Source organism: Mauremys reevesii, linkage group 1 (genome assembly GCF_016161935.1).
Source record: "Mauremys reevesii isolate NIE-2019 linkage group 1, ASM1616193v1, whole genome shotgun sequence".
In the NCBI taxonomy this organism is placed as follows: Eukaryota; Metazoa; Chordata; order Testudines; family Geoemydidae; genus Mauremys; species Mauremys reevesii.
This window is the reverse complement of record NC_052623.1, coordinates 346,366,822-346,387,667: the sequence shown is the minus strand read 5'-3', so window position 1 is coordinate 346,387,667 and position 20,846 is coordinate 346,366,822. Positions and strand designations below refer to the sequence as shown.

The following is a 20,846-nucleotide window of genomic DNA, read 5'->3' as shown; positions in this document are numbered from 1 at the left end:
TGCTTTTTAACAGCATTTCCCCAACAATTCCACCAGTGCTGATTAGCAATGCATAATTTCAGAGAGTAGAATCAGTCTAGGGAAATGCACCACACATTATAAGGCAGAATTCATGGTACACTATGTAAGGTTGTGTTACAGCTTTGATAATAATTCCCTATTCTCAGGAGTAAAAAAAAAACTTCATAAGAAAATAAAATCTCTGCCAATCAAACTTCCATATACCAGGGCTCAATCCCAAAGAGAATTTACAAAAATAAATTTTGAGCTCTGAATTTGTCTGAGGGTCTGCTTGTGGCGGAGACTACTAGGATCTCCCCAGAGAAGGGGGAGTCAAGTCACTATCTTGACTGACAGGCCTGACCCTTCCTCACATGCAGATGAGAAGGAGGAAAACCCTGACAGCAAGCCTGGATGCGAGGCAGAAATACCAATAATGTAACAAGATTTGAATTCATAATTAATCTTTGTACAGAACAAACGTTTCACGGATTCTTTTTAGTACACAGGCGCAATTTGGTGCCACTTGAGTTCATTAATGCCTGGCTGGGCCCAGGAATTGAAGGATATTGGTTATGCCTCACCATAAACTAGTCTCCAAAAACCTTACTTAATGTTAATACAGCTTTGCTAATACACCAAGTTAATACAACTTTGGTGTATGTTTTTTTCTATTTCTACCTCCAAGATCAATTAAAGTTACAGTACTTCCATTTTTAATATTACTCGACGCAAAGCTTCAGCAGCCTGGCTTCCATCTTCAATTTATATTCCCTTGTAAAACCCTACTACTTTTATATGCTTCACTATAACACACAAACATGTTTGACATGCAAAATTCAAGTCAGTGAGACTAGTTGTATGAATAAGGGCTTGCAGGACCCAAGTCTATGACTGCTTTTGGAAGCCATGGTGTTATTCTGAGCTATGTAGAAGTGATCTTGGGAATGTATAAATGATGTAGTGATAGTATTAAAAGGAACTAATGTTTTAGGTACGGAAGACAATATTCCAATAAGGCCAATGCATAAATACACTGAAATAAAAAGAAAAAAAACATTAAGCTTATCAAAATGCTTCCTACTAAAGTTAGATAGATTAAAAAAATCAATGCCTTCATTTGGAGGCATTTAATGGAGTATCTAACAGTTCTTGATTGAAATCCATTTTTTTGCTTAATTATTTTCATTTTTGCTGCCTGCTGCAAAAATGCATTAGGCAACTAATAAAAATTCAAAACACTTAAAGAATACAGTTTGATAGGGAAAAAATGGGTACATATCAGTCTCTTAGTGAGAGAAAGTACTGATCTCTGCTGCCTGATGTATGCCCCAGGCAAAGCAATAATCTCCAGCATTAGCAAACTATTCTGAAACATGTTCAGTATTTTAACAGACTCTTAGGATAAAGAGAATAAAACTATGAGCCAAAAGCTCAGCTGTTGTAAATCGGGGCAGCTCCACTGAAATCAATACTTGAACTAAATAGAGCTGCCTCAATATACAAAAGCTGAGACTACACATCCTTCATAGACAGTAGAGCTATAGATAAAGGAGACAGAAAGATATACACAACTCTGCAGTGGATAATACAGATCTCAGTAGCTGGTTAAACAAAGGAAATACAGATGTAGAATTTGAGATCTATTGCTTAATCACTGTATACCTGATGATCAACTAAAGTAATTAGCTCTGATTGGTGCCAAATGAAGTATCCAAGCATACTGCAGATGACTGCGGCTGCTTAATCTTGCAGGGGAATGTCTTTCAGTGATTTGGTAGGTGAGCTAATATCTTTTATTGGACCAATTTGTGTGGGTGAGAGAGACAAGCCTTTCAAAGCTGACACAGAGCTCTTCTTCGGGTCATATTTCAAAGATTTGGTGATTTCCATATGGAGGAGCGTGAAGGCTCTGGCTGCATGTTGCCAGGGGCATGCCTGATTGGAGAAATAAGCAAGGGAGTGTGCTTTTTGCTGTCCTGACTTATCTACAGGCCATGCCCCTTCCACCTTAGGAAGCTGTGAGGCTGCTGTATTCATATTAATCTTCAGTTCTCCCTCTGATGCTGAACAGTCTGAAGATTAGGAAGTAGAGGTGTCACCTTATGCAAATGCCACTGATCTTCAGGGCCACCAAATGCTGCCTCTCCAACATTTGTCCTATGTTCTGGGAACATGCACAAGCTTTAGAAAGATGTAGTTGCACACAAGACATGCAAATATAGGACATCTAGGCTCCTTTGAAAACCCCAGCCCAAGGCACTGAAGTAAGTATACAAGCAGGAAAAATTGTACAAGGTGTTACACACACCTATCAGATGTGGAAGAGGTAGTATAAACCTTAACTATAGGTATACCTGGCAGTCCATTATAATGTGACCAATAGTAGGGGCTCATGTAAAGACTATACTAAAATGCATTTGCACAAGGAGGTAGAGTTGGGGTTGTGTGTTCCACTTTAATTTTGGTATTTCCGAACTCTGAATGCTTAACTTGGCAACCTTAACATTGCCTTATTGTAGTTTTTAAAATATAACTTGCAAACAGAACTCCAGCTAGCTAATAGGAAGATGATGTGTTCAAATTCACACAAAAAAGATCTTAGTTAGAAAGAGTTAAGACAGAAGATGTGCTTCACTGGAGTTTTGCTAACATCAAAAATAAAATGCTTCAGCTTCTTAACAAAAATTCTACCTCTTAATAAAAAACAAGCACTAAAGCCTGAAAAATGAACAGTTCCAAAAGGCATACAAATCATTCAGTCATCAGGCCTTTAAAATCAGGCATTCTTAAAACATGCACTGTAGGATATAAAATAGCAATCTTCAGAGTACTTGCTAATGCTCCAGGAACAACAGGCTGGTCACATGATTCTTATTTCCAGCTGCTAAAATTCATTAACCAATCAGCTAAAATAATAAAGGTGAAATCCTGTCTCCAAGGCCATCAGTAGAAGTTCTGCCACTGATTTCAAGGTAACCAGGATTTCACCTTAAATTCTTTCCTAAAATTAGTTACCCATATATTGTAAATGGGAGGGGAAGCATCCACAAGATAAACTCTCTACATTAATGCAAAGTCCACAATAATAAAGTTTGAAAACGCTTGCTGGTGGCTAGTTGATGAGACATGGTAGATTGATTTGAAGATTGTCATCTCCTTGGGGGCCATTGTTTCCAGCCTTGTAGCTCATATTGCCTGTGTGTCTGCGTATATGGTGTGGACCAGAATCTCTGAGGGTTGTAACATCTTCCTTGTTGTTTCTTTGTCCTAGGATAATAGATGCACAGGGACTTCAGAGTCACCGTCGAGTCCTTGAGGGTGTGCAGAGGCTCGTCTATTTTGGCCGCGCAAAATTTGGACCCTTCCCATGGCAGATCCTCCACTGTTGCTTGTACCTCCTTGGGGAAGCCAGAGAGATGCAGCCAACACACCCTTCTCATTACAATCGCAGAGACTGTAGATCAGTCGTCCCCAACGTGGTGCCCACCGGGGCATTTATGTGTGCCTGCCTAGTGCCCAGCAGGAGACCTGCTGGGGACAGAGAACTCAGGCTGCGGGCACCAGTGTTCTCGGTCTCTGGCAGGTGTGGGGCCGCGGCTTAAGCCGGAGAGAAGCCGCGGCCCCGCGCCTGCCGGGGAAAGAGAACTCTGGGGCTGCAGGCGCTGGTGTTCTTGGTTCGTGACAGGTGCGGGGCCCACCTAGTGCCCAGCAGAGAAGAGAATCTGGGGCCCTGCACCTGCTGGGGACAGAGTACTCCAGAGCTGCGGCACTGGTGTTCTCTGTCCTCACGGCTTTTCTCCGGCTTTTCTCTGCTCTCTGGATTCATATATTATGTAATATTAAATTTTTTTTTGTATTATTTAATGTACAAATACAAAATAAGCCTTGAAAAATTGTTGGCGCCCACCACACTCTTCTGAAAACATGAATGTGCTACTGGTCACAAAATGGTTGGGGACCACTGCTGTAGATCATGCTGCTGTATCTGCAGAACCTACAGCAGCTTGCAGTGCTGTCCTGGAGATCAGTTGGCCCTCGGAAATGAGTGCACTGAATTGCTTTTTTCTCTTCTCAGGAATAAATTAAATATAATCTGATAATTTGCCATAATTTGTGTGGTCATATTTTGCTAATAAAGCCTCATAGTTAGCAATTCTAAGGTGTAACATCGCTGAGGAATAAGCTTTTTGGCCAAAGAGGTCAAGCCTCTTCCAGTCTTTGTCATACGGTGTGTTTTTGAGGTCTGACTATCTGCCCCTTTCATTAACAGCATACACTACCAGAGAGTTCGGTGTAAAAAAGAAACTCTGTTCCCTTAGCAGGGATGTAACATTTTCTGTCAGACCTCAGGCAGGCTGGAGGGATTGTTGCAGGGGTCTGCCAGATGTGTTTGACAGATTCCATGATTGCATCATTCACGGGTAAAGTGATTTTAGACTAAAAAAAGGATTACATTAGCTATCCTCCAGTCATCTGGTACAGAGGTTGACTTAAGCAATAGCTTCCATTCCACAGTTAGTATTTCTTCAATGTCTTATTTGAGTTCCTTCAGAACTTTGGAGGTGAATATCATCTGCTCCTGATGACTTCTTACTGTTTAGTTTATCAATTTGTTCCAAAAACTCCTCTACTGACACCTCAATCTGGGACAGTTCCTCAGATTTGTCTCCTAAAATGAATTGGTCAGGTGGGAGAATCTTCCTCACACCTTCTGCAATGAGAACCGATGCAAGGAATACATTTAGCTTCTCCGCAACAGCCTTGTTTTCCCCGAGTGCTCCTTTAGCACCTTAATTATACAGTGGCCCCACAGATTGTTTGGCAGCTTCCTGCTGCTGATGAACTTAAAAAAAATGTTTGTTAGTTTATGTCTTTTGCTAGTTTCTCTTCAAATTCTTTTTTGGCCTGCCTACTTATATTTTTACACTTGATTTGCCAGAGTTTATGCTCCTTTCTATTCTCCTCACTAGGATATGACTTCAAATTTTTAAAGGATGCCTTTTTGCTCCTACCCGCCTTTTACTCTGCTGTTTAGCCACAATGGTTTTGTTTGTTTGTTTTTTGGGGGGGTCCTCTATTTTGCTTTGTTTTTTATTTTTATTTGGGTATAAGTTTAGTTTGAGCCTCTATTACAATGTTTTGAAAGTTTCCATGCAGCTTGAAGGCATTTCAATCTTGTGACTATTTCTTTTACCACTTCCCCTGGAGCCTATTCTGCAACCTAATGTATCTGTCAGCAGGCTTTTCCTGATATTCAGCTTAAAAATTTCCCTTTATTAATTTCACACTGTTAATCCTTATTACTGTACTGCCTTGTACTTCTCTGAGAACACTGCCCCATTTGTGGCCCCTGTTGCCTTAATTTACCACTTAATTTATTTTGACAATTCATTTTTAAAAAAACATTTTAATAGCTGGGCCACACCAATTTCTTTTCAATATCCAGAATCAATAGTACATCTAAAATTCATCAAAAGAATTACAAAATGGAAAACAACATGAATGTGAATAATTTGAATAGTTTTCCTGAGGCAGTAGTTATTAAAAATGGAACAGTAGGCATTAGAAGCAAGCAGTATTAAGTCACTGTACATAACATTGTAAATTACCACTATAATCATCATTGGAACTGACCAAAGCTTCACAATTGATATTTCACTGTAGTTTTAAATTACACTTAGTATCAAGGTAGGAATTTACCTTGAAATGGAATCTCACTTCTGTACTATTTTTGTTGCCAATTTGTCACATTTCCAGAATGTTATATGCAATGACACCTCCTCCTTCCTACTCCACAGAGACTCAGAGAAAGCTCTAACTCTTGTTCCAATATTAGAGGAAGCAGGGAAAGTACTTGTGCCACTTAGGTCTTCCCAAGGTGCATAATAGCCAGCTTGTACTGGGTAATTTTTTTAAAAAGCAAAGCCAGTACTTCCTGGTGTGTGACACAAATGGTGAGGACATGAGGAAGGCTGCATAACCCTGGAACCACCTCTGCGCATCAGCAAAAAGACAGTTACCTTTTCCATAACTGGTGTTCTTCAAGATGTGTTGCTCATGTCCATTCCATATTAGGTGTGTGTGCTTGCCACATGCACTGGTGCTGGAAGTTTTTCCCTCGGTGGTATCCATATGGGACTCGCTCTGGCGCCCTCTGGAGCGGCGCACGCATGCCGCGGTATAAGGGGCAACGCCAGCCCCCCCACACACCCTCAGTTCTTTCTTCAGGGAACTCCGATAGTGGGGAAGGAGGGCGAGTTATGGAATGGACATGAGCAACGTATCTCAAACAACACCAGTTCCAGAAAAGGTAACTATCTTTTCTTCTTCGAGTGCTTGCTCATGTCCATTCCATATTAAGTGATTCCAAGCAGTGCTAACAGAGGCGGGTTGGCGTTCACAGAGGTGTAGACTGCCACACAGCTCTGCCAAACCCAGCATTGTCTCTGGCTTGCTGAGTGATGGCGTGGTGCACTGTGAACTTGTGAACCAAAGACCATGTCGCGCCTCTGCAAACGTCCTGGATGGGAATGTGGACCAGGAAGGCCACCAGGGATGCCTGAGCTCTGGTTGAGTGGGCCTTCACAATCAGCGGCAGCAGGACCTGTGCCAGTTCATAACCAATCCAGGTGCAGGAGGTGATCCAGTTGGAAAGCGTCTGTGATGACACCAGAAGGCCCTTCATCCTATCCGCTGTCGCAATGAAGAGCTGGGTCGACCTGCAGAACAGCTTGGTACGTGCTAAGTAAAATGCCAGGGCACGTCTGACATCTAGGGCATGAAGCCTCCTTTCCTCCCCAGTGGTGTGCAGCTTGGGACAAAACACCGGGAGGAAGATATCCTGGTTAACATGGAAGGAAGACACCACCTTTGGCAGAAAGGCCAGATGGGATCGCAATTAAACTTTGTCCTTGTAGAACACTGTATACAGAAGCTCCAACATCAGGGCTTTAAGCTCCGACACTAGTCTCATGGATGTTATCACCACAAGGAATGCGACCTTCCATAACGGGTGGGAGAGGGAGCAGGAGCCCAAAGACTCAAAGGGTGGGCCCATGAGCCTAGAAAGAACCAAGTTAAGGTCCCACTGTGGGACAGGAGCCCAGGCCTGCGGGAAGGGTCTCTGGAGCCCTCTCAGGAATCGGACCGACATGTCGTGTGAAAACACCATCTGACCTTGGATCGGCAGGTGAAAAGCAGAGACAGCCTCAAGGTGCACTCTGATGGTGGAGAAGGCCAGCCCCTGGTTCTTAAGATGGAGCAGGTAATCTAAGATAGATTGTAAAGAGGAGCGCATTGGAGAGACGCTATGCCAGGAGTTCTCAAACTGGGGGTCGGGACCCTTCAGGTGGTCGCGAGATTATTACATGGGGTGTCATGAGCTGGCAACCTCCACCCCAAACCCTGCTTGCCTCCAGTATTTATAATGGTGTTAAATATATTAAAAGTGTGTTTATTTATTAGGGAGGTCTCACTCAGAGGCTTGCTGTGTGAAAGGGGTCTCCAGTAAAAAAAGTTTGAGACCCACTGCACTATGCTCAGATGCCCAGTGGGAGAACCTCATCCATTTGGCCAGGTAGGTTGCTCTAGTGGAAGGCTTCCTGCTTTTCAAGCAGATTTGCTGGACCTCGTTAGAGCAGGCCTGCTCCTCCAAGTTCAACCATGCAACATCCACGCTGTGAGGCAGAGGGGGGCGAGGCTGGGGTGCAGGAGATGCCTGTGATCCTGGCAGAGCAAATCCAGTCGGTAGGGAAGGGGCCAGGGAGCAGCTACTGCCAGGTCCATCAGTGAGCCAAACCAATTTTGGCGTGGCCACGCTGAGGCAACCATGACAACTTGGGCCTTGTCTCTCTTGACCTTTGACAGGATTCTGCAGGAATGCATACATCAGAACCCCCCGACAATGGCAGGAAGAAGGCATCGGAGAGGAAGCGTTTGCCCAGAGACCTTGTAGGGAACAAAAGCGATGACATTTCCTGTTCTGTCTGGTGGTGAACAGGTCCACTCTGGGAGTTCCCCACCTCTGGAAGAGAGTCCGTGCTACCTCTGGATGGAGTGACCACTCGTGGTGAGAGGAAAAAGATCTGCCAGCGTGTTCCTGACGCCAGGGAGGTGACAGGCCTCCTGCTGGATCGCATGGTTGATGCAGAAATCCCACAGTTGGAGTGCCTCTTAGCAGAGGGCCAATGAGCATGCTCCCCCTTGCCTGTTGATGTAGAACATTGAGGCCATATTGTCCATCAACACACTCACCACCTTGCCTGCCAGGTGCAGTAGAAAGACTCCGCAGGCCAAGCATACCGCTCTGAGCTCCTTGACATTTATGTGCAACATTATCTCCTCCGAGGACCACATGCCCTGGGTCTGGAGATTGCTAAGATGTGCTCCCCGGTGTTGGTCCAAGGTGTCCGATATCAGCTTGATGGAGTGATGAAGGCTGTGAAATGGAAGGTAAGTATCATCGGGGGGATGGTAACTATTTTTTCCAGGTGATCTCTGGACTAGGAATAGACCGTCGATAGCCACTGCTGTAAGGGCCATATCCAGAGCCTGGCATGTCAGACAACATATGTACATGCTGCTATGTGGCCCAGCAGGCGCAGGCAAACCCTGTCGTGGTCAGGGGGAACGTGGAGACTCCTGCGATGAGGTCCACCAACACTTGGAACCTCTCCTGCGGTAGACACGTTCTGGCACAGGTGGAGTCGAGCACTGCTCCAATGAACTCTATTCTCTGCACTGGAACTAACCGTCGACTTTTTGTCATTTACCAGCTGGCCCAGGGATGGGCACATGGCCTGCAGCACCGCGACACTCCTCTGAGCTTTGGACCTGGAGCGGCCTTTGACGAACCAGTCATCGAGACGTGGGTAGATCTGGATACCTCAATTTCTGAGGTAAGTGGCTAGTAGTGACATGCACTTGGTGAACACCCTCAGTGTTGTCGCGAGACCAAACGGGAGGACCGCAAACTGATAGTGATCGAGTCCCACCATGAAAAGTGGGAAATGTCTGTGACCTTGAAAGATCGCTGTCATAAACAGATAGTTAAGGGTTAATGCCTCTTACCTGTAAAGGGTTAAGAAGTTCACCTAGCCTAGCTGACACCTGACCAGAGGAACCAATGGGGGAACAAGATGTTTCAAAAGGAAGGAGGGAAGTTTCCTTTGTTTAGTCAGTTTCAGTGGGAGTGAAAAAGATCAAGGAACCAGCCTCTTATCAGAGTAGTAAGTTTTAGAAAGGAATAAATAGGTTTATGTTTATTTCTTTTGTGACTTGTCTTGGTGCCATTAAGGGAATCCTCAAATTGGGTATTCTTGTGTGTATTAAGATTTTTGCCCAGGGGAACATCCTGTGTTTTCAATCTATTGTCTGTGAGATTAGCTGATATGCTGTCTCCCAGAGCTTTTTTTTTTTTCCTTTTTTTTCCCTTTCTTTTTCCTTTCTTTTCTTTAATTAAAATCCTTCTTTTTAAGAACCTGATTGATTTTTGCCCTGTTTTCTTTTAGATCCAAGGGAATTGGATCTGGACTCACCAGGAATTGGTGGGGGGAAAAGGGAGGGGGAAGGAGTAATTCTTCCTTGTTTTTGAGATCCAAGGGAATTGGATCTGGACTCACCAGGGAATTGGTGGAGGAGTCTCTCAAGGCTACCCAGGGAGGGGAAGGTTTTGGGGGGGGGGAAGAGAGTGATCCAGGTACTCAGAAATTCTGGATGGTGGCAGCGAGACCAGATCTAAGCTGGTAATTAAGCTTAGAAGTGTCCATGCAGGTCCCCACATCTGTACCCTAAAGTTCAGAGTGGGGGTGAGACCTATGACAATCGCTACATGGAAATATGTGTCCTTCAAGTTGAGGGCAGCATACCAGTCTCCCAGATGCAGGGAGGAGATGATGGAGGCCAGGGACAGCATGCGGAACTTTAGCTTCTTTAGGTATTTGTTGAGGTCTCACAGGTCCAGGTTGGAGTGTAGACCGCCCTTGGCCTTTGGGATTAAAAAAGTACCGGGAACAGAACCCCTTGTTTCTGTACTCGCAAGGAACCTTTTCCACTGCACCCTGCTGCAGCAACCCTTCTACCTCCTGCACAAGTCAACTCTTGTGAGAGGGGTCCCTGAAAGGGGAAGGGGGGTTGAGGGGGTAGAAAGAAACTGGAGGGTGTAACCCTGCATCACAGTATTGAGGACCCAGCGGTCCAAAGTTACAGTGGTCCATGTGGGGAGGAAAAAAGAAAGGCGGTTGGAAAACAGCAGGAAAGAGGGATCCGGGGTATAGTTTGGTAGGTCGCCCTCGAGCGCACCCTCAAAACGCTTGCTTGCCCCCCCTGCTTATTGTGGGTCGGGCCCAATTAGGCAGAGGGTGGAGGTGGGTGGCTTGGGTAGCACTTGTAGCCCCTACTCTTCTTCTGGGGCGGCTCCTGCCGGGGTTGGCTCTCTTAATCCTGAGATGGCTTATGGGCTGGACCGGGGATGTGTAGCCCTAGAGTTTTCAGGGTAGTGCCGGAGTCTTTCAATCCATGCAGCTTACTGTCCGTCTGTTCTACAAACAGGACCTGGCCTTCGAAGGGGAGGTCCTGCATCGACTGCAGACCCACAGTCAACAGACCCAAGAGGAGCAGCCAGGATGCTCTCCACATGGAAATGGCTGAGGCCATGGTGCAAGCCGCAGAGTCTGCCATGTCCGAAGCTGCTTGGAGGGCCACACTGGCCGCCCCCCTGCCCTCTTTGAGGATTGCCCAGAACTCTTTCCTGGACCCTTTCGGCAACGAGACCTTGAATTTGGCCACGGTCTGCCACATATTGTAGTCATAGTGGCCAAGGAGGGCTTCGTGATTGGCCCCTCTCAACTGAAGGCTGAAAGACTAATATATTTTTTGCCCAAACAGATCCAATCTCTTTGAGTCCTAGCCAGGATGGGTAAGAATGGTGTCCCTAGCCTCTGTTCGTCAGAGGATGGAGATGGATGGCAGGAGAGAGATCACTTGATCATTGCCTGTTAGGTTCACTCCCTCTGGGGCACCTGGCTTGGCCACTGTCGGTAGACAGATACTGGGCTAGATGGACCTTTGGTCTGACCCGGTACGGCCTTTCTTATATTCTTATTCTTGGGCGTAGCCCTGGGTTGACCCTGCCTCTGCCTCTGATTAATGGCCTCAACTAGGAGGGAGTATAGAGCCGGGTGAGTATAGAGATACTCCATGGCCTTTAGCTGGCACAAAATATTCGCACTCAGCCCTTTTTGAAATAGGTGGCAGGGAGGAGGGGGTTTGCCATAGGGCATTAATAATTTTGATACTCCCTCATGTAAGGGTAAAGCCACCCTGGCGGGTGCCATGAAACAAAGAAAGTCGAACAGTGAGTCCGATGGCTCCTCGAGCAGCAGACGTTTCAGCACCATCACTGGCGGCAAGAAGGAACTGAGGGTTGGGGGAGCCGGCGGCACCCCTTATACCGTGGCATGTGCTCACCACTCCAGCAGGCACCAGAGCCAGTCCCATATGGATACCACTGAGCATAGGGTGACCAGACAGCAAGTGTGAAAAATCAGGACGAAGTGGGGGTAATAGGAGCCCAAAAATTGGGATTGTCCCTATAAAATTGGGACATCTGGTCACCCTGAGGGAAATACTTCTGGCACCGATGCATGTGGCGAGTGCACACACCTAATATGGAATAGACATGAGCAAGCACTTGAAGAGTGCCCCTACAACTCTTCCTTGAAAACCTCCCACCTTTTCCTTTCTTATTGCTTCTTCCACAGTTCATAATGTAAATGGCCACAGAAGTAGCTTGTGTGTACCTGCCTCCAGGCATATGAAGTAACCCACCAAATTAAACTTTTCTGTCCTAGAAGCAGTCAGCTCAGCCGAAGGTGTACGTACACAGAGCCACCAAAGGATGATACAAACAGGATGCAGCTTTCTAATGAGGAGGAAGAATAAAAAATACAAACTATGGATGATAATCAAGGCCCACTGCAGTCTGTAACTAGTGAGACAATCTTGTGCTAAGTTCCCTACATTCTGCACATTTCGCTGCATCAGACGGGAAATTCTGCAGCAGTTTAAATTAAACTTTTAAAATTAAGTTTTAAATAAAATGAAAAATTAATTATACAATCAAAGATTTCCTTATTATTTTTATTCTGATGTCTCGTTGAATTTTACATTGTCCTCACATTTCCAATTTTCTATATTCTACATTTTTTTATTTCACAATTCAAGGGCATTATAAATGCTGTCAGGAAATGTTGGTCTTGACAACTGAGTAAGGAACAGTTGGGAAGACAAAAACCTTCAGATAAGCTTGTTCCCATAAAACTATCAACCAGTGAAATCATTAATGCAGACTTTTGTTACCTTTAGATTTCAGAGTTAACGGCAAATTGAAAAGAATGGGGCAGTTCACATCTCTTGGGGCCATTGTTACAGGCTTTCTATAAACTGCATTATGACTACATTATACATATTTTCAAGGTTATCTTTATAACCATGAAGCTAGAGTCTTTTTTTTTCCCCCTTATATGAAAGCTTACAACCTGAATCACAATTCTTTGGCAAACAGATAAATTCTGAAACTTCAGTACTGCAAAAGACACAAGACCATGACCATAATTAAAAAGTGAACCCAGTGTAAATTGGCTTTCCCACAAAGGGAGTTTGACATTCCTGTTTTGAGTAAATTCTTCTTTGGGCACATCTCAGAATAATATAAATGTTATCTGGAACGAGTTCTAGGTTCAAGAATCATGGAGCCGCACTGATGGCATTCAAGTGAACTCTCATTCTCAAGTATTAATGCATAAGCAGACAAATACTACATCTCTTCACTAATTATACAGACCTAAAATCTTTGCTAATTTATGCAGTCTGTGTGCATTATAAACCTCTCCGTTTCCATCCCATACAGTTGAGTACACAGGGATTGGATTTTGTACAGTACTATGTACCAATGAATAATGTCAGTACTTGAGAGGAAATATGATCTAACGATTAAGACACAGGACTAGGGTTCATGAGATCTGAGTTTCTGGAACACTGACTAGCTGAACAGAAAAAAATTAATAGTAGAAGCGAGGGGTTGAGTGACCTTCAGAAGTTAGTCAAGAAAGAGAGGGTTATTCAGGTAGCAAGCATTAAAAATCAACTTAAAGGAGTAGTTCATAAGAGATGCCTAAATACAGAATCGGTTTGCAAATTTCCAGCAGTTTGATTTAGCTCCTCTTAAAGTCAATGGGAGACTTTTTCCAATGACTTCACTGATCTTTGAAGGAGGCCCTAGGAGAGCAACAAGAAATAATTTTTCTTCCCCACCACCCACATATGTGTTTCTCTGTTTTTTACCCAAAATACATGCAATGTAATAATAGTAGTTTACAAAGTACAGCATCTTTCATCCCACTTGACTCAAAAGCACTTTATAAACCATATATGCAAGAATCAATTCACCCACTAATGAAGCAAAACCACCCCCAAGACAAAATCTGACAGCTAATTAACAGCTTGCAGCAACACCACAGAACAGTATGGGCAGGAAGTGAGGAAGAACGCTATAAAAACATATTTATTAGGCCTTTTAAATAATGTCTTCACTAGCCAGTAAACAATCTCGACTTCCCAATCTCTGAGCTACTTTTTTTTTTTAAGCACTGTTGGACAAATATTCCATGAAACGCTAAGGCCTAGTCAACGCTATAAAGTTAGGTTGACATAAGTCACCTTGTATCAACCTATTTGTGCATGTGTCTATGCTCAAATTTGTCTCCAGCTGACAAACACCCTGCTACAGCGACACAGGGAAACTACATCCTGAACAGCACAGAGCTATGGTCAACCTATGCAGAACACTAAGGAGGAAAAGAAAGAAGAGGATTAGGGAGGACACATTCTGTGAGATCAAGTAAACCAGTGCTGCTTCAGACCGTGAACAAAGAGCTTGGTGGGCCAATATGACTAACAGCATGGAAAACCAGTCAGTGCTTGTTTCTCAGTGAAGCGCCACTTATGGACCTGTCTGCAGCTGCTCAAGGAACACCACCAACAGCCTATGTCCCTCAGCAAACTGGCCTAGAAGAAATCTTCGCATTCCTCATTACTGCAGTACATCCTGCAGGTCTGCAAATGCAGGAGAATCATGAATCCTGTATTTGCAGCATTCATGAGAATACTGCAAAGCTCTGCGGGCTCCATGCTTCTGTCAGAGATTGCAGAGACAGAAAAGCGCCACGTGGATTTGTGGGATTTATTTATTTATTTATTTATTGAAAAGGCACGACAATTATGGAATATTAATGGTATTCTGAGATGGAAAAAGCTGCATGCTTGGAACTTGACCCCTAGCTCTCAGAAATTCCTGGGCAAGTCATTTCTATCCCACAACACGTGGCAAAAATTTCTCAACAGGCACAATACCCAGTGGTGGCATGATGCACCACATTTTGCATTGACACAAGCACCCCTGGTGAGTACACCAGTACTGACGCAAGCAGCCAAGTATGCACAAGTCCAAGCGATATAAAATCTTCAGTGGCTGTATGCCAACATAATTGCATCCACCACAGTTTGTAGTGTAGACATGGCCTAAAAATACTGAAGAATCCTGACTGGCTAGTAGAAGGGTTAGCAAATCATTCTGTGCTATTCAATATCTGTAAATTGGTCTTCTAATAATATACTCTTACACCCATCTAAAAGCAGTAATGGAACACAGGCAGCTTTGGTAAAGACATTTCCAGGTCTTAAGGCTTATTTATGGCCTGATCCAATCCTCTATGAAGTCAATGGAAAGATGCCACAATGTTAACAGACTGTTATAACTGTTACTGAGTACAGAAAAGTGAAGAAATACCAATCTTCACTCTGCCTCCTTTTGTATATTTGTTATGCTGGTCGTTACTTACAATATCACATACTACAATTTAATCCTTTTTTTTTTTTAAATAGTATGTGATCAAGTCTATATTGGAATGCACCAGGGGTGCACACAATCTGGATTCTGGCATTTCCTGATTTTGAGTGCTTAATTATTTTAGGCCCCAACCCTGCAAAGACTTATGCATGAGCTTAACTTTATGCAATAGGAACAGTCCCTATAACTTTAACGGGACTAGTCAGTGAATAACCTGAAACAAAGGCATATGTCTTTGCAGGGTCAGGATCTTACTTTTTTATTAGTGTAGAATTTTGTATGGAATTTCCTACACTTTTTAAATAAAAAAGATGGAAAAATTAGTAAAAACATAAAAAGAAGCTTCCCTTTCTAGGACTTTAAAACTTCTGATCTGCACTTTTCAAAAATGTTATATGTATATTACAATTTTAATTTGAGAGAGACAAGGTAGGTGAAGTAATATCTTTTATCGAACCAGCTTCCGTTGATGAAAGAGAAATTTTTGCACTTACACGGAGTTTTTCTCTTCTTCAAATCTCTAATATTCTTGGACCAACATAGCTACAATTACACTGCAGATTTTAATTTTGTAATTCAAAAAATATAAATAACTTATCCAATCTTAATTCAGATGCACTATAAGTATCCACTGTAACTAAATATAACATTCACATAAAATAGTCCAAAACTTTTCTATTCCCAACTATGGATCAATTTAAATCATAGAATAAAAAAGTGGAGAATATAATAATAGAAAAACCACAATGCAAGACCATTCAAAATTTATACACTGAATGGAATTCTCTCCTCATAGCAGTTCTATTACAAGTAAGCAATCAATACTTTCATCAATTAGGCATACATCAAAAAATACTAATAAGTAATAAACTTTTAATCTTATTTCCTTTTCAAACTAGCAACTTACTGTAGAAAACCAAATCTATCTGTGACTTTGTAAAGAAGGTAGTCTGCATCTTCCCAAGGTTCAATCTGGGCACCCTCTCGTCCCTAAAAAGAGAAAGAAAGACAACAATGAAGGCTTATGGCACCACATAGCAAGCTGGTCTAAAACTTAAAAAGACGACATGAGTTACGCAGTTGGCGGCATATTCTATATCTGTCCCGCAGAACACCACCATAGAACTCCCAATCTGACCTACAAAGGATGAGAGAGCTCCACAACCATCCCACCAACTTTACTTATTTCCACAGTAGAAGAGTTCCTCAGGTTGTCTTTTTTGTACAACCCTCCATGTCACTGGTGGAGTTGGGGAGCAATGTGGTAAAAAGAACAGATGAAGAGTGAGGAACAATGTTTTAAAAGGCTTTGAAGGACAGGACGTGTCTTTAACTTGATGTGGTGGACAAGGGAGAGCCAGTGGAGAGATTTTAAAAGGGAGGGGGTGATATGGACTGATCAGCAGGGAAAGATTATTTTAGCAGCTGCATTTTGTAGAATCAGTGGGAGTAATATGTTTGTCACAGAGGTCTGAGGAGGTGGTGGAGGCAGCTGAAGTCGTAAAGATGGGAGATCATGCAGCATTTTAGCTGTACAGCCGAAAGAAAATGATGAATCTTAGACATATGTGGATGAAGAGCAGCCACACTTAGATACTGTCTGGATACGAGGGTGAGAGGGAGACGAAGATTTCCCCCAGGTTACATAAAAGCCTGACTGATACAGAAGATGACAATTTCTAATAATAAATCAAAGCTGATGCGCATGTATGCGCACACATCCTTGTTGTTCATGACAGGTGCCATTCTGACAGCCAGTATGCCTCAGCACTGACCTGCCCAGGCCTCTTCCATGGGTAAGTCCAGTCTTTGATGACTATACAGTCAATAACCCCTGTGATAAAGGTGCTAGAAAAGGTCTCCATTAGTGCTAGCTGTGATGGCTATTTTATAGGAATTCCTGTCTCCCAGAATATTGAATGGACCACCAGAACCATGGTAGAACTGGAGGTGCAGGAGCTTGGGGTGCACTCGCAGAGTTGTGGAGTGAATGGGAGTTGGAATGCAGGGAGCTGGAGTGGACTGGCAGGGTTGAGATGCGGGAAGGTTGAAGTACACTGACAGTTGTGGGGTGCAGGAGTAGTGGTACACTGGCAGAGTGTTTAGTGCAGGAAGATTAGGGTGCAAGAAGGTTGGGATACAATAGCAGAGCTAGGGAGTGTGCCCCACCCTCTCTTAGAATCCTAGAATATCAGGGTTGGAAGGGACATCAGGAGGTCATCTAGTCAACCCCCTGCCCAAAGCAGGACCAATCCCCAACTAAATCATCCCAGCCAGGGCTTTCTTAAGCCTGACATTAAAAACCTCTAAGGAAGGAGATTCCACCACCTCCCTAGGTGACCCAGTCCAGTGCTTCACCACCCTCCTAGTGAAAAAGTTTTTCCCAATATCCAACCTAAACCTCCCCAGTCCTTGATCTGTCATCTGCTACCACTGAGAACAGTCTAGATCCATCCTCTTTGGAACCCCCTTTCAGGTAGTTGAAAGCAGCTATCAAATCCCCCCTCATTCTTCTCTTCTCCAGATTAAACAATCCCAGTTCCCTCAGCCTCTCCTCATAAGTCATGTGCTCCAGCCCCCTAATCATTTTTGTTGCCCTCCGCTGGACTCTTTCCAATTTTTCCACATCCTTCTTGTAATGTGGGGCCCAAAACTGGACACGGTACTCCAGATGAGGCCTCACCAATGCCGAATAGAGGTCTTGCCTACTCTACCATCCCCATTTATCTCCCTCCTGATAAACCCCTCCCCTTGCTGGAGCCCCAAATCCCTATTCCCCTAACCCCCCACTCCTCCATCTCCTAATATCCTGGGAGGGGAGGGGCGCCTTACAGATCAAATTTCCCTCCCCACCAAAAGACTTCAGTTACATTCCCCCCAAAATAAAACTGCCACCCATGACTCAAATTGTAACAACCTCCAGCTGCTCAGTTAAAAAAAACTCCGTTTGTCTTAGGTGGGGGCTTGTGATTAACTTATCCTTAACTATGTTGATGGGTAAGTTCACAGCCATCGTGATTCAACCAATCATTAACGTGTCCCAGTACAAGGCAGCACTAGGAAACAATGTTTGAAGGTGCCTGTAATTCAGGAACTCCTTGGCCGAATAACCCCAAATTTGGATTCCTAATGCTACCCTGCATCCTGTCCCACTTGAGGGGCACTAAATTTCAACGTAATATAAGTAACTATTCAGATTTTAGCGTGCTTACAAGAGTCAAGTTTTAAAGCATATAATATGGCAAAAATAAGAACATTCTAGCTGATTTTCTGTATTGATGCATACATAATATTAAAAATGTATATTTTCTTAAATACTGTTCTCAGCATGGGTACCCAAAGATTTAGTGCACGACCTTGGGTACAATGTGACAATTTAGAACCAGTTCGACCTGCATCATATCAATGGTTTGACCTTTAGCTCTGTACAATGAAAATAAATTAAATTAAATTAAAATAAAAAGACACACAACACCTAGCCATTTTTTTAAGTTTCTATTTTTTTTCTGAGCTTACATATCTGGAACCCCTGGCTCAAATGACTCCAAATTTAAGTCATTAACCCAAGCCTGCACACTCCAGAGGCGCACCAACTTTCAAAGAAATCTGAAAAAGTTTGTCTATTCTAGATTACTTACCAAGCTCAACCTTTAAACAGATGTAATGCAACCTCAACTATAGTGGCAGTGCTGCACCACTATAATTAAAGTATTTCAGCCATGATTGCTACCAACTTTGCACTAAAGCTATTGCTACAAAACAAATGTCAGTGAAAAGAAAATCCCTTAAAATCAAATATATTCCACATTATATAGATACAGCTTTACTTTATATACAATTTTGTATGTTTCCTTACCTCCACAAATTACAGTCTAGCACAGTGATACTCAGACTGAGGTTCGGGAGCTGCAAGTGGATCTTTAATGTGTCTCCTGCAGCTCTTTGCAACACATGATATTAAAACATTGTGTGATTTAATTATTAACCAGTCTACATTATTAACCAATAAGGATGCTTTTATTATGTTATTAACCAATTAAGTTATCAACCTGCACTACATTATTAACTTATTTGCTGTGAAAATAATATACACTACTATTTTATAGATATAGATGTATTATGTGTGTGTGTTTATACACACACACACACACTCTCTCTCTCTATATATATAAATATTTCCCTGGCATACTATTTAAATATGAATATATAGTACTATAGCCTGCTACCACTGACTCTTTTGGGTAATGTTGATCACTAATTTGGCTCCTGAACCATTGAGGTCTGAGTATCACTGGTCTAGCACGTCGTATGGCTACCAATGATACTGTGATGAGAATATGTGAGCAAGATGTAGGCATAACCCAGTTGTATTCTATGACAGTCTTACTTGCTATATGGTACAAAAACAGCACAGGCTGAAATTTTTTTCTTTACTTAAAATAGGTTACTATAGCAAATCAATGTGGTTATTGTTTTTTCTTTTCAATTGCCATTACTGATTTGGCATTAAATTTCTATGACCATGCATCAATAAAGAGTTAAAGTATGTGTATCCTCAAAAAACAAAAAAAATAGTGTCTCTAGATCAATACATTGGATTCACTAAACAGCATCAATCAGAAAAAACGGTTACCCACCTTTTAGTAACTGTTGTTCTCGAGATGTGTTGTTCATGTCCATTCAAAGTAGGTGTGCGCGCCAGCCAGAAGATTTTCCCCTAGCAGCGTCCGTAGGGTCGGCCCTGGCGCCCCCTGGAGTGGCGCCACTAGGGTGCCCTATAAAGGGGCCTGCTGACCCTACACCCCCTCAGTTCCTTCTTGCCGGCACTCCGACAGAGGGGCAGGAGGGTGGGTATTGGAATGGACATGAACAACCCATGAACCGTTTTTTCTTCTTCGAGTGGTTGTTCATGTCCATTCAAAGTAGGTGGCTCACAAGCCTAACCTTAGGTGGTGGGGTCGGAGTTCACTGCTGACTGGAGTACTGCACGACCAAAGGCTGCATCATCCCTAGCCTGGTGCGTGATGGCGTAGTGTGACGAGAACGTGTGGATGGAGGACCATGTGGCCGCTCTACAAATCTCCTGAGTCGGGATCTGAGCCAGGAACGCCGCAGAGGAGGCCTGCACCCTAGTGGAGTGGGCCGTGACCGGATGGACAGGGGTCTTAGCGATACGATAGCATTCCCGGATACAGGTCGCGATCCACAAAGAGATGCGCTGAGAGGAGACTGGGAGCCCCTTCATCCTATCCGCCACTGCGATGAAGAGCTGAGTCGAGCGTCTAAACAGCTTTGTATGCTCAATGTAAAAAGCCAAGGCCCTGCGGACATCCAGGGAATGTAACCTCCGCTCCTCACCGGAAGAGTGTGGTTTCGGATAAAAACACCGGGAGAAAAATATCTTGACTCATGTGGAACTGTGAAACTACCTTGGGTAGGAAAGCCGGGTGAGGTCTAAGTTGGACCTTGTCCTTATAGAAGACAGTGTACGGGGGCTCGGATGTTAACGCCCTGAGCTCCGACACCCTCCTGGCCGAGGTGATCGCCACCAGGAAGGCGGTCTTGTACGACAAGTACAACAGGGAGCACGAAGCCAGAGGCTCAAAGGGAGGTCCCAAGAGGGCGGAGAGGACCAGATTCAGGTCCGAAGCAGGGGTCGGCTGACGAACATGCGGAAATAGCCTGTCCATACCTTTGAGGAAATGCCCGACCAGCAGGTTTGCAAACACCGAGGTACCCACCTCTCCCGGATGGAAAGCCGAGATGGTCGCCAAGTGAATACGAATGGAGGAAAGGGAGAGGCCCAGTTGTCTTAGGTGGAGCAAATAGTCTAGGACAATGGGGATTGGGACACCCAGCAGATTGTGACCTTGCTGACCCGACCATATGGAGAAGCGCTTCCATTTGGCCAGGTAGGTGGCCCTAGTTGACGGTTTCC

General features: G+C 43.8%; 1 protein-coding gene across 11 annotated transcripts in view; it reads right to left on the bottom strand.

The window, feature by feature from the left end:
- The window catches only part of USP6NL (USP6 N-terminal like), a 211,738-nt gene that overhangs the window by 91,050 nt on the left and 99,842 nt on the right, over nucleotides 1–20,846 (bottom strand). For all 11 annotated transcript variants that reach the window (XM_039519456.1, XM_039519458.1, XM_039519465.1 and 8 more), the window contains one exon: nucleotides 15,816–15,898. In XM_039519456.1, coding sequence (XP_039375390.1) covers nucleotides 15,816–15,898 — 83 coding nt within the window. The remainder of the gene's footprint in view (nucleotides 1–15,815; nucleotides 15,899–20,846) is intronic.